Consider the following 14506-nt stretch of genomic DNA (forward strand, 5'->3'; position numbering starts at 1 on the left):
TGTGTACCTGTGCACTGCCTGTTGGTGAGTGTGTACCTGTGCACTGCCTGTTGGTGAGTGTGTGTGTGTGTGTGTGTGTACCTGTGCACTGCCTGTTGGTGAGTGTGTGTGTGTGTGTGTGTGTGTGTACCTGTGCACTGCCTGTTGGTGAGTGTGTGTGTGTGTGTGTGTACCTGTGCACTGCCTGTTGGTGAGTGTGTGTGTGTGTGTGTGTGTACCTGTGCACTGCCTGTTGGTGAGTGTGTACCTGTGCACTGCCTGTTGGTGAGTGTGTGACCTGGTCCACAGGACGTACAGCGGTACGATCCCACAGAGTTCACACACATCTGACCGGGACACTGAGACGGCTCTGCACACTCATCTACATCTACACACACACACACACACACACACACAGACACACACACACACAGGTTCAAAGGAACAAGCTTCAGATTGACTCGCCTCTAGATTCAATGTGAAGCTTCTGGCCGGCAGCCGCTTAGCTTAGCTTAGCTTAGCATAAAGGCTGTAAACTGCTAGCGTAGCGCGGGCTACGGGTACAATGAAATGTACCAGATTGTTTGTTCATCTTCTCACTTGATTGATTTGTATGAAGGACGAGCAGAGTAAACACTCCACTAGCTACCTGTGCAGGTGTTGTTCTGCAGCCTGTAACCATGGCGACAGACGCAGTGGTAGCTCCCGGGTGTGTTCTCACAGCGGCCGCTGGAGCAGGGAGACTGCTGACACTCGTCCACGTCTGAGACACACAGACACACACTGTTACATGAAGACGTGAATACTTTCTAACTGTGAGGACAGTAGAAAAAGGGCAGGTGTGTTACCTGTGCAGACCCCGTTGAGCAGTCCGTATCCATGACGGCAGGAGACACAGCGGTAAGAACCCTGAGTGTTGATGCACTGCTGACCAGGGCACTGAAGAGGGTCCTCACACTCGTCCACGTCTGAGACACAGAGACACACACACATCTTAATACACGAGTACACACTATGAGACTTATTCCATGTTGTTCCACACACTGTAAATCATATTTTAATAATACTGCTGATTCATTTACCTACATTAACCATATTTTATTAGGATTGCATTAAGGATTATATTTTATGAAAAAAAAACCTGTCCCTCAAATGTGGAGGAATACAAAAGAAAGTAAAAGCAAAAGAATCTCAACATTGTACTTGATTCAAGTAATGAGGAGGGGAAAGAAGAAGAGAAAAAGAAAAGGAGGAGAGGGAGAAACACGCTGAACCCAAAACAGGAAGTAGGCGTCACCTTGACAACCGGCCTGCTGGCTGTTGCTCTTGTATCCGGTTGAACAAACACACTTGAAGCTTCCCAGAGTGTTCACACACTCTCCCCCAGCACACACACCTGCCGACTGCACACACTCGTTCACATCTACACACACACACACACACACACGTAGTGAGCACATGAGTGTAACATTACACAAGAATATTAGTTATTAGTGCTGAAAAGTCCCTTTACAAAGATTCTGTTATCTGAAAATATTAGTAAATTAGGCAACAAATCATATAAATAAAATACTCAAAACCTCCTTAAAATATTGTTAAAATATCAGAATTAATATTTTTAAAACATCTTCCGTCAGGCACCAACCGCAGAGTCAAATTCCACGTGTGTCTAACTTATAACGGCAATAAACGTTTCCTGATTCCCGATTGAAACATTTACCTCGGCAGAAGGTGCGCTGGGAGTCGAGCTGATGTCCTTCATCGCACACACAGGTGTGAGTCCCTCCTGGCTGCTGCACACACACACCTGGGCCACACACACCAGGTGTGCTCTCACACACACCTCGCAGCACTGCACACACACGCACAAACTGTCACAAACACTCACATTGTGTGTGTGTGCGTGTGTGTGTGTTGGTTCCGGGGGTCTGGACTCACTCTGGACTCGGGCCTGGGGGGTCGTCGTAGGGCGCTCTGGGCTGAGGGGTCGGGCCGGAGGAGGGAGGGGGTCCTCTCTGGTGGACGCGGGGGAGGACAGGCCCCCACCTGAGGGGACAGAGCTCATCGGATCCGGTTCATCTCTCTGGGGATTAAATGTTCGGCTCTTGGAGCCGCCGTTACCTTGACTACCGCCGGATGGGGGCCGAGGTCCCGGTTCCGGTGTGAATGGCCGAGCGAGGTGGGGCCCGTTCTGCTGGGTCACGGGTCTCCCTGCAGACTGCACTTTGTCCCCGGTGGCTGTCGAGGTAGAGTCGTCTTGGCGGGGGGGGTGGAACAGAGCTGGACTAGGTCTGCTGGTCCCGCCAGAACTGGTTTTTGATTCATCGGCTGTCCCTCTTTGCTGAGACCTGGAGGAGCCGTTGGTACTGGATCCACTGGAACTGGACCCGCCGGTACCGGACCCAGAACCAGGACCTGGACAGGATCCCCAAAACACTTTAATTTAACAAATAGAATGTCTTCCAATCGTTAGCCTTTAGCAGCTAACATTAGCCTTTAGCAGCTAACATTAGCCTTTAGCGGCTACCATTTAACAATCATTAAACATTACAATAACCAAAAGTACCCGATACAAATTGAAATATATTCCACAAAATAAAATATAAATATTAGGAAAAAATGTGCTGTAAACATCAGTAAAAAATATGATTGAAATATGAAAAGAGAAAACACAAATTCAGAACATATCAATTAAGAATATCAATATGATTAAATATCAGAAACATTGAGACTGATGATGTTTTCTGACATAGATGCTGTTGAACCGTGATGGACGCCTCGTCCTCCGGGGAGCATGAACGTCCACGACCCCCCCCGCCAGAAAAACAACCTCTCCACCAAATGCCAACACCACCTAAAGAAGTCAAATATCCAGGAGCTGTTGGACCGTGGTGCACAGTGGGCCGGTTACCGTGGTTACCAGGGGTCACCAGCGAAGCTCCTCGGGCCCCCAGCTGCTCGGTGGCTCTCTGGTTGAACTGCAGGGCCGAAGCCGAGTAGTGGTACCCGGGACCGGCTGGACAGGTCTCCTTAAAGGCCACTGGGGGGGGGGGGGGGTCATATATATATATTCATATATCCACAATCATCTTCACAAATCATAGAGCTTATTGGGTAATTAATATCATTGATACACAAAACCCATTTTCCACTAATATTCAGAATATTTGATCATATTCACGATGTTGACGTATGGAATTTGATCCAATCAACACTTTTAAACGTGCAGCAGCATGCAAGCCGGGCTCGTGGGTTTGGGCTATCGGCTGGTGCTGTACCAGGTCCCATGTGTGTTCCCCACCTGAACCGAAGTGGGGGCACCTCTGGCAGTCCGGCCCCCAGGCCCGTCCCACCCGGCTGCAGCAGCAGATCTGCTTGGTGATGCTGCGGAGGATGGGCAGCGAGCACGAGGTCGGACCGCGACCCGGGCCCAGGAGCCGGTGACACTGACCCTTCTCCTCCGAGATCACACTCTGGGCTGAGGAGGAGGACCGTGGGGGGGGGTTAGAACCAGAGGACCGCATGGAGCAGAAGCACCAGAACGCCACATGCAGAATCTGCTTTAAGATCAACAGAGACGACCTTGATACACGTGAAGCAAACTATGACATCACAGCCCCCCCCCCACAAAGACACCTCCCGATGCTCTGATTGGACGAAAGGAGCAGCGTGACGCATGGAGACGTCCCCTTGTTCACTAACATGGATTCCTTTTATTAAATGTGTTAAGGGAGGGGTTTTAAAGTGGCACTTCGTTTATTTGACACGTCGTTGTGGAATTGCATCATGGGAAATACACTGATGTTTGGTTCCTGTTCTTTTTTTTTTGTTCAAAATAAGAGCAGAATTTGTTTCTCTACTGACTATAAGCGCCTCTGTTCTTCAGGAAATGATTGGCCAATAGCCCTTCAATCATTCAAAGTCACAATAAGATTAAATTCTCGATTTGTTGTTTCACTCATTAAGATAAAAATGTTACTAGGTTTAAAACAAAGTTTTACGTAGGAATCTTTAAATAAACCAAATTATAAAGCTGATTACAGGAGGTCACATTCTTTTAGAGGGTCAAAGGTCTAGATTTTAAATACTGAAGGAGCTCAGGAAGTGTGTGTCTGTGTGTGTGTGTGTGTGTGTGTGTGTGTGTGTGTGTGTGTCACTCACAGATGCAGATTCCATGTGAGGCGTCAAGGATGAACCCCGTTCTACACACACAGCTATAGCGCCCTCTGGTGTTCACACAGATCCCGTTTTCACACAACCCGGGCTGGAGGCACTCATTCACATCTACACAACGCGCGCACACACACACACACACATTAAGTGCACATACAGTTGATGTCAAACCTCCAGGTTCATCAAGCTAAATGTTTAAATATGAATGAGAACAATTCTGAAAGATTGCTCCTGAATCCAGTCTTTGCAGAACCTCTGACCTTTCACCCCAAAAGAGAGTGTGTGTGTGTGTGTGTCACTCACCTACACACTGCGTTCCATTGGCTCGCTCAAAACCAGCCGGGCAGCTGCTGTTGCTTTGACCTGATGATGGCGATCAATAACTGATTATTATTACAAAACTACACAGAAGACACACACATCAGAACAGTGTGTTTGTGGTTGGGGGGGCGTACAGCACAGAGTACACATTGTGTAGTACCTGTAGTATCAGGGCAGAGTACACACTCTGTAGTACCCCAGGCCTTCCCGATGCCTTGGCAGCAGATGTCCTTGCTCCGCAGACCGGGCAGAGGAGAGCTGCACTACACACATAGACACACACACAGTAACACACTGTCACACACTGAAGGAGGAGGTTGACGTGGGTTACACCATCACAGGAAAGTATAAGTACATGATTCTGTGGTTGGAGTCCTAGTTTTTTAGCAGCTCACCTGCCCCTCTTTCACCTCTCTGAAGCAGTACTTGAAGCCGGCCTGCTGGCTGATGGTGCCGCCCCCCCTTACCGTCTGGGCCTGGACCCCCGCTGGAGCCGGGGCGCCCGCCGACCCGGAGGAGAGCGTCCGCAGGGCGGGGCTGGACCGGGACACCTGGGTGGAGGTGAAGAAGCAGGTGACTCAGCGACAGGAGGAGCTCCTGGAGGAAACATCGCTGAGGGGGGTCTCATTACCGTTTGCACCTGGTGGAGGATCGCTCTGGTCTGGGGGGGGTGCTGTGCTCTGACCTGCATCATGGACGGCCCAGGAGCTGCACACACGCAAACACACACACACACACACACACTTATCAAACATCCACACGGACTATGAGATGATAACAACATCACTATTTTGCTCACAACAGTAACAATAATTTATTGAAGCAAAGGCTTCTCCTCTTGCTCTGAGAATATTTGAGTGTTTACTCTGCTCAATACAAAGTGGATGCAAAGAGGAAAATTGAAACATGATTCAGTGGGAAAATTGCTGAGCTGTGAAGTATGTAGTGATGTAATGAACCTGAACAAGATAACAGGCCGCTGCTATAAAGGACTGACTGTTGCTATGGATGACAGACTGTTGCAATGGATGACAGACTGTTGCTATGGATAACGGACTGTTGCTATGAAAGACTGACTGTTGCTATGGATGACAGACTGTTGCTATGGATGACAGACTGTTGCTATGGATAACGGACTGTTGCTATGAAAGACTGACTGTTGCTATGGATAACAGACTTTTGCTATGAAAGACAGACTGTTGCTATGGATAACGGACTATTGCTATGAACGACTGACTGTTGCTATGGATGACAGACTGTTGCTATGAAAGACAGACTGTTGCTATGGATGACAGACTGTTGCTATGAAAGACAGACTGTTGCTATGGATGACAGACTGTTGCTATGGATAACGGACTGTTGCTATGAAAGACTGACTGTTGCTATGGATAATGGACTGTTGCTATGAAAGACTGACTGTTGCTATGGATAACGGACTATTGCTATGAACGACTGACTGTTGCTATGGATGACAGACTGTTGCTATGAAAGACAGACTGTTGCTATGGATGACAGACTGTTGCTATGAAAGACAGACTGTTGCTATGGATGACAGACTGTTGCTATGGATAACGGACTGTTGCTATGAAAGACTGACTGTTGCTATGGATAATGGACTGTTGCTATGAAAGACTGACTGTTGCTATGGATAACGGACTGTTGCTATGAAAGACTGACTGTTGCTATGGATAACGGACTGTTGCTATGAAAGACTGACTGTTGCTATGGACAACAGACTGTTGCTATGAAAGACTGACTGTTGCTATGGATAACGGACTGTTGCTATGAACGACTGACTGTTGCTATGGATAACGGACTGTTGCTATGAAAGACAGACTGTTGTTATGGATAACGGACTGTTGCTATGAACGACTGACTGTTGCTATGGATAACGGACTGTTGCTATGAAAGACTGACTGTTGCTATGGATGACAGACTGCTGCTATGGATGACAGACCGTTGCTTTTGGATGACAGACTATTGCTATAGACAACAGACTGTTGCTATGGATGACAAACTGTTGCTATGAACGACTGACTGTTGCTATGGATAACGGACTGTCGCTATGAACGACTGATTGTTGCTATGGATGACAGACTGTTGCTATGAACGACTGACTGTTGCTATGGATAACTGACTGTTGCTATGAAAGACAGACTGTTGCTATGGATGACAGACTGTTGCTATGAAAGACTGACTGTTGCTATGGATAACGGACTGTTGCTATGAAAGACTGACTGTTGCTATGGGTAACAGACTGTTGCTATGAACGACTGACTGTTGCTATGGATGACAGAGTGTTGCTATGAATGACTGACTGTTGCTATGGATGACAGACTGTTGCTATGAACGACTGACTGTTGCTATGGATAACGGACTGTTGCTATGAAAGACAGACTGTTGTTATGGATAACGGACTGTTGCTATGAACGACTGACTGTTGCTATGGATAACGGACTGTTGCTATGAAAGACGGACTGTTGCTATGGATGACAGACTGCTGCTATGGATGACAGACCGTTGCTATGGATGACAGACTGTTGCTATAGAAGACAGACTGTTGCTATGGATGACGGTTGTTTCAGATAATACAGCCTTTGATCATTATACTCTGTGATTAAACCCACACCGTTGCTATGGATGACAGACTGTTGCTATAGAAGACAGACTGTTGCTATGGATGACGGTTGTTTCAGATAATACAGCCTTTGATCATTATACTCTGTGATTAAACCCACACAGGAAACATTAGGTCAAAGGTCAGACTCACCTCCAGAGACACCGGTCTCCTGGCTGGGTCTCAGCGGTAGAAGGAACTCTGAATGTGTCAGCTCCTGATTGGCCTCCATGGCGGTGAGCAGCGCCGGCTTGACGATGTCGTTGGTGGAGGAGGAGGCGATGGGGACCTGGCAGAACTTCCCGCTGAAGCCTTGCGGGCAGAGACATCGGTCCTTCTGCAGACAGACGCCTCCGTTCTTACAGAGCATAGGGCAGAGGACTGCAGGAGACACATCGAAGACTTAATCAGGCAGCCATCTTTGAGTCTGCGGGGAGGAGCTAAAGCCCTTTGACGCCTGAGGATCAGAACCAAATGGTACTGGTCTGTTACGTCTCAGTACTGCTGTGTTGCCCCTCCTCCCTTGCTTTTCCCTTCAGGTGCCAATCTGCCTGCACCTGGGTGCCTGAAGGGGCCCTGATGTTAGAAAGTTCTTCTAGAAGGTGTTCCTGTGGTTGTCATGCACGCACTGACACAAGAAGTGCAGGTTAGTGGTGAGAGATTGAGGACGTTAGGTAAGTTGGGGTACCAGGTACATTTGTGCATTCAACTTTCTGTCTAGAGACATTAGGTCATTGGTTGGTGCTCCCTCTGTATTTTGGTGGATGTTTTTTTAGAGAAGTAAAGGAAGCCATTTTTGTTTGTTTCTTTCCCAGAGGTAGTTAGCTAGGCCTAATTTTGTTATCTTCATTTCTACTTGTTTGACACAACCACAACTGTCCCAATCTCTCCCCCTTAATAGAACCTTTGTTTTATTTGTTTTTCTGTCTAAATAAACCTTGTTTAACACTGATACTCCTACTTTGGTCTTTTCACATATTGTTTGACTGTCCTGTGTTGGTCTCCCTCGCCACCGAGACAACAAAAAGGGGATGTAACATGCTCTCATCTCCATCGGAAGACATTTACCTTCACACATCCACATGAATCAGTAAAGACCAAGCGAGCCAGAGGAGGAGCTGAACATTATTATTCATAAGTAACAACTTCCATGGCTATGCTAAGCTAGCTGCTAGGTTATATAGCTGCTAGGCTACTTCCATCACAAAATCGAACCTGCGGGGAACCACCCGTGTTCCTAAAAGACTAGTTAGTAGCTCGGTGGGATTTCACCTCCGAGATGATCACATGGATGGAGTTTGTGTTTAAAATACATTTAAACAAGTGTTTAAAATACACTTTTTAACTTATACTTGTCTCCAAAAGAATAAGAAATGAATGAATTTTAAAATATGCAATTAATTAGTTAACGTTTTCAATCTATTAACAGCCCTACTAAATTTTCATCTTCATGATTACACATATTTTCTGGAACATTTTATTAAATATTTGCCACGTATTTTAATAATTTGGGATGAAAGTACTAAAGCCAAAACAAATGTGACAGAAATCAAAGAATCATAATTTCCTAAATTTTATTCATATCTATTAATGCATTTTATATTTAGTTAGTTCTTGAAAGCTCTTCATTGCTCTTCTTCGGACCTGATTTTGCGTGAGCGACAAACAAAAAGCTGAATGAATCTTCTCCATAACGAGTTCTTCTTCATCGGCTTACTGCTGCACCCACTGATCATCTCCACCCGAGCTTTCTCCTCCTCCTCTTTACGTGGCTCCTGTTGTCTGAGCTCCTGGTTCTCCCTCTGCAGGGCGACCATCTCTGTGTCCTTCTCCTGCAGAGTGTCCTGGAGTGAGGAGACCTCTTGGATCAAGGTCTGCAGGGTCTTCCTCAGGAGGTCCCTCTGGTGCTTTCCGCAGTGCTGGCTGCCCAGGAGCTCCTCGAGGTGGCAACCTTTGTCCTTGTGTCTGACAGGGAGTTGACGCACCTGGGTTGAACTCCTCTCATCCTCCAGGAGGACACTCAGCTCCTGGCCCTTCTCCTTCCACTTCCCAAGCTCCTCCCTGTGCTCTCCTGCATCCATCTGCTCCTGGGCTTGCAAGTCCACCTCCTTCTGCAGGTCCGCACGGAGCGATTTGCTCTCAAGGAGCAGCACTTCAGCTCTCGCCTCCATCTCTTCAACTCTCGCCTCCATCACTTCAACTCTCGCCTCCATCACTTCAACTCTCACCGCCATCTCCTCAAATCTCGCCTTCATCTCTTTGGCTTTCGCCTCCATCTCCTCAAATCTCGCCTCCTTCTCTTCAGTGCTCGGCTGCATCTCTCCGGCTTTCGCCTCCATCTCGTCTGCTGCAGCCATCTGCTCAAGTCTCGCCTCCATCTCTTCTGCTGTCTTCTCCATCTCTTCTGCTGTCGCCTCCATCTCTTCTGCTGTCTTCTCCATCTCTTCTGCTGTCGCCTCCATCTCTTCTGCTGTTGCCGCCATATCTTCAGCTCTTGCTTCCTTATTTCAGGTCATGGAGGAAATACAGACTTCTTTGGACTGATCTTCATATATTGTTGTCATTCAAAATTCAAAACATTCTGTTGCTAACGTCCGTTGGTGGCATGTGTTTTTATGAAGGCTTTCAATAGAAAAAATACAAAATTAACCAATTCATCTCATATTAAGAAATTAATTCATCTAACACAGCGGTTCCCAAACTCTTTAGGCCACGTCCCCCCCTTATGGGGTCCATGCACCCCCAATCCCACAGCCTATTTATAGCTGCATTAAAACTGGAACAAGGAGAGAAGCGTTTTCTCACACCTGGTGTTGAGTTCATGATATTTCGTCCACTTTGCAGTTTGAACACAAATCAAACAAGGAGGAAACTGATGTATTCATTGTGGATCGGAACAAAACTAACAAAGTACAGGTGTGAAAATGACACGAAACACTGACACTAAGTTTCAAGAAACTCCAGTTACGTCACTTTTAAACAGCAATAAGCTGAGGACACACGCACAGACTGAGACGGAGATCGCATCACATTTCATTTACAATTAAAATGAGCTGTTAGCTGCACAAACTAGGCTAACGTTAGCTAGTGTGTACGTAAAAGGATGAGCTGTAGTGCAATTAGAATGTTTTTCATTATTTATTTCATGTGAAAACCCATTCTTTTTAATAATGATAGTTAATATGAGATATTACACCATTAACTATACATATTTCCTCCTGCGCAGAATTTTTCTTCTAAAGACAATCTTATAAGTACCGATCACTTTAGAAAGTGTGTATTTCAGCCTCCATGTGATCATGTTGGAGGTGGAACATGTTGAACAACGTCTCTTGTTGTCCTCGTGCACTTTGCTCTCAACTCTCATCATGTGACAACAATGTCCCACGTTTAGCAGGACGTTTCCACACCACTGTCCTTTAGGGACACACTGGTGTCTTCTGCAGGTAGATGTTGAGATGGAAGTAGCCTAGCAGCTAGCTTAGCTTAGCAGCTAGCTTAGCGTAAAGCGGTCCGTTTGCACTCGTCCCCCTTCTGTTGGACACGTGGAGGACTTCCTCTGCTCAGTTCTTCTGTTTGTTTGACTTCTGATACAAAAAGCGTCTCCATCTCCAGCGTCTCGCTCTGCATCCAACTGACTGCAGCACGCGGCCGCTTCAGAGGTCAGAGGTCAACGCACGCCGGTGAGCAACAAAGCTGAGTCAAAATCTTTTATTGCCTTCATTTTGGCGACAATAATCGCGTAGATTAACACATTAGCTTTGACAGACCTAGTTTTTAATAACACTTAAAAGCTGCACACACTCTTCGACTTAGTGTGTCATCTTGTAAACAACTTACTAGTCACTAAAATACTACTTTTAAGATAATAAGAAAAGCTAAACATCTACATCTCAGAGCTCTCTGTTTCATCGTCAAAGATAACGTACACACATCTGTATAGATACATATAAGTGTTGCAGAGGTGAACCATGTGATCTCTGCCTCCCTTTCATTGTGTGTTTGTGTGGCTGCAAACACATGCCGACAGATGGACGGCATCAACACACTCACACAGAACTGAGGCCAAAAGGAGAGAAAACAGAGAGATGGGGGGGGTGCTGAGTCATAAACAGGGGGAGATTACAGAGAAGAGATGATATAAACACATTAAAGCTAATAAACAGAAGAGAAGCTCAACAAAACATCTGGACCAAACCACCAAGCTGCCACTCAACTACCCAGCATGCTCCTGGACAGAGGTGTCAAGTAACAAAGTACAAAGACTTTGTTACCTTACTTAAGAAGACATTTCGGGTATCTATACTTTACTGGAGACGTTTTACTTATACTCCTTACATTTTAAAAATAGGCTTGTTACTCCTAGTTCATTTTGGCTCGTTTTTTCAGCTCGTCATCCTGGTTTAAGAGGCGGGGAAACTCTTAATGGGAAACTCCCACTTTGTCCTTGAGCCTCCTGTGAATGCATATGCATGACACGCAGTCTGCGCTTTCACCTCAGCGCAAACAAATACGCCCTCTGTGTCTAGTATGTGTGTATGTCCACTCATACCGCACTGCTGGTTCAACCATTCACACATCAAAATATCCTGTGTGGGTTTGTGTGAGAAGGTTAAGTTAATAGTAAACGAAAGCCATATGTCAGTGATTCCCTCGCTTTAGTCGACTCGAATGAAGGATTCCGTTTGTACACCAAAAACCCAGAAAATCGATGTCTGCACTTCGTCACTTCATTGCTATGAACATATATAGTGTTATGCTGTCAGACCCAAGAGGGAGGGTTAAACCATGCAGCTGTTGGTGGCGAAAATAAACTTTCATGGCTGATGTTGGCTCCAGAGCAGAGGCCATGAGACCTGTGACGGTTCTGTCACCACACGACATCATCACCACATGACATCATCACTATACGACATTATCACCACATGACATCATCACCATACGACATTATCACAGCACCTAAAACACTATACAACATTATTACGATACCCAAGTTCAACATTACCACAAAAAATGTAGGTAACAATACTACCAGAACTAAGTCAACATTATCATGATAGCAGAGGAGTCACAACACACATGAAACCAAGGAATCAGGGGTGAAAGTTACTTACACACTCTGAAGCCAGGTCCGTGGGAGCTTTCTCTCCTTCCTCCTCCTCCTCCTCCTCCCTCGATGCCGCTGTACAGAGTGGTCACGTTTCCATGCTGGCAGTAGTTGACACATCGGCCCTGGCTGCAGCGCACCTTGCAGACGGTGGGCGTGAACATCACCTGAAGCCTCTCCACACCTCTGCCTCCCGACACCGTCTGTCCTTCAGCTGGCAGCGGAGACACGAAGACCATGAGGACGGAGGACAGAAAGCAGCGGAGTCCAGGCTGCAGCATTTTGAGCAATGAGGTCAGGGTTTCTGAGCGAGTTGCATCGTCCCAAACCTCTCCCCCCCCTCTCTCTCTCCCTCTCTCTCTCTCTCCCCCCTCTCTCTCTCTCTCTCTCCCCCCCCTCTCCCTCTCCCTCTCTCTCCCCCTCTCTCTCTCTCCCTCTCTCTCCCCCTCTCTCTCTCTCCCTCTCTCTCTCTCTCTCTCTCTCCCTCTCCCTCTCTCTCCCCCTCTCTCTCTCTCCCTCTCTCTCCCCCTCTCTCTCTCTCCCTCTCTCTCCCCCTCTCTCTCTCTCCCCTGCTCTCTGGAAAAGCAAGAAAAAAGGGAGGGAAGGAAGGAAAAGACCAGACGCTTCCCCTCTCTCTCTCTGCACTCTTGTTTTTCCTTCAGCACTGTTTAGTGTGTGTGTGTGTGTGTTTGTGTGTGTGTGAGAATGAGGGAGGTGGAGAGGTAATTGAAAGCAGTGTGCAGGACTGGGATTGACTCCAAACTAAATGTTGGGCAGGGATCTGGTTCATCGATCCACACTGAGAGAGAGCTCTCTCTCGTCTTCACTACTCACTTTCTACTATGGTTTTCTTTGAGTACACTTTTTTCTGGGTATAAGCAGAGCTTCTTCTTCTTCTTCTTCTTCTTCTGTTTCATAACAGAACAGTGGAGGATGTCAAACTGATGATGCAACCCTGGTTTGGGTTTCAAGGGGCCAGAATTCACCAAATATCCTGATGCAAAAAGAAGCTTCTGTAGAGCTCAAAGAAACTTCTTCAACTCAAAACCTGATTACCCGCCCATGGAAAGTTACTGTTCATCTATAACACATCTTCTACACATGTATTACACATCTACTACACATGTATTACACATGTACTACACGTGTATCACACATGTACTGCACATGTACTACACGTGTATTACACCTCTACTACACATGTACTACACATCTACATGTGTATCACACATGTATTATACATGTACTACACATCTACGACATGTGTATTACACATCTACTACACATCTACTACATGTGTAGTAAACATCTACTACACGTGTATTACACATCTACTTCACATGTGTTACACATCTACTACACATTAACTACTACCTCTTTAGTGTCCTCCACTATGTCTTTACTGTCCTCTACTACCTCATAGGCTCATTGGGTCATTTCCTGGAAGAATCGGACATCGTCCTGTCCAACTTCCCTGAAAATGGCCCTCAACTCATCCTCCTAGGAGACTTCAACATCCCGACAGAGAAGTCATCTGACCTCATACTCCTACTTTCTTCCTTTGCACTCAATCAATCCCTCCCCTCCTACTCACAAAGCTGGCAATCACCTTGACTACATCTTCACTAGGAACTGCGCTACAACTAACCTTACTGTAACTCCACTCCATGTCTCTGATCACTACTTTGGAACGTTGGCGCAGAGACTCTCCTAACAACTCTGTCCTCCTCTCTCGACTCCACTTAAGACTGGACGGGCTGGCAGATCCCCTCCGGCTCCGTGGTTTTCTGAACCGGTGCGTGCTGCGAGAGTCACTCTGCAAGCATCCGAAAGGAAATGGCGAAAATACAAACAACCTGATGACCTGCATGCGTTTCAGACGCTCTCCTCTTTTTCTGCGTCCATCTCTGCCGCAAAAAGCGCTTTCTACCAATCCAGAATTGAGTCCTCATTTTCAAACCCCCAAAAACTATTTTCTATCTTCACTAACCTCCTTGAACCCCCCAGTCATCCTCCCCCGTCCCCCCTTCTTCCAGGAGAAGTTTGTCACCTACTTTACCAAAAAAATAGCTGACATACGCTCCTGCTTCTCCAACCCACCTCCTTCCAACTGTATCCCACAGACTTAACCTCTATCGGCCTCACTTCCCTGTTTCACACCCCTGGATCCTAACAAAGTTCTTACCTTGGTAACCTCTGCCCGTCCCACCACCTGCCCCCTCGACCCCATTCCATCCCACATCCTACAGTCTATCGCCCTCGATCTTCCTCCGTTCCTCACATGTCTCATTAACAATGCTCTGTTATCT

The 14506-nt window shown here is 46.7% G+C and overlaps 1 protein-coding gene across 2 annotated transcripts in view; it reads right to left on the reverse strand.

Moving 5' to 3' along the window:
- Window positions 1–14506, reverse strand: part of LOC119211508 (latent-transforming growth factor beta-binding protein 4-like) — a 29759-nt gene that overhangs the window by 6716 nt on the left and 8537 nt on the right. Inside the window, exons 1-16 of one of the 2 annotated variants that reach the window (XM_062560956.1) lie at window positions 12205–12532; window positions 7244–7471; window positions 5105–5181; window positions 4869–5024; window positions 4634–4736; window positions 4456–4515; window positions 4141–4263; window positions 3281–3457; window positions 2891–3019; window positions 2101–2394; window positions 1918–2025; window positions 1700–1831; window positions 1277–1402; window positions 828–947; window positions 629–742; window positions 248–367 (exon numbers count right to left, since the gene is read on the reverse strand). In XM_062560956.1, the coding sequence (XP_062416940.1) occupies window positions 248–367; window positions 629–742; window positions 828–947; window positions 1277–1402; window positions 1700–1831; window positions 1918–2025; window positions 2101–2394; window positions 2891–3019; window positions 3281–3457; window positions 4141–4263; window positions 4456–4515; window positions 4634–4736; window positions 4869–5024; window positions 5105–5181; window positions 7244–7471; window positions 12205–12478 (2341 nt within the window). In that variant the 5' untranslated portion in view covers window positions 12479–12532. Of the gene's footprint in view, window positions 1–247; window positions 368–628; window positions 743–827; window positions 948–1276; window positions 1403–1699; window positions 1832–1917; window positions 2026–2100; window positions 2395–2890; window positions 3020–3280; window positions 3458–4140; window positions 4264–4455; window positions 4516–4633; window positions 4737–4868; window positions 5025–5104; window positions 5182–7243; window positions 7472–12204; window positions 12533–14506 lie in introns of those variants that run through there. The other variant, XM_062560955.1, reaches the window with a different exon arrangement.

Source organism: Pungitius pungitius, chromosome 3 (genome assembly GCF_949316345.1).
Source record: "Pungitius pungitius chromosome 3, fPunPun2.1, whole genome shotgun sequence".
NCBI classification, from domain to species: domain Eukaryota; kingdom Metazoa; phylum Chordata; class Actinopteri; order Perciformes; family Gasterosteidae; genus Pungitius; species Pungitius pungitius.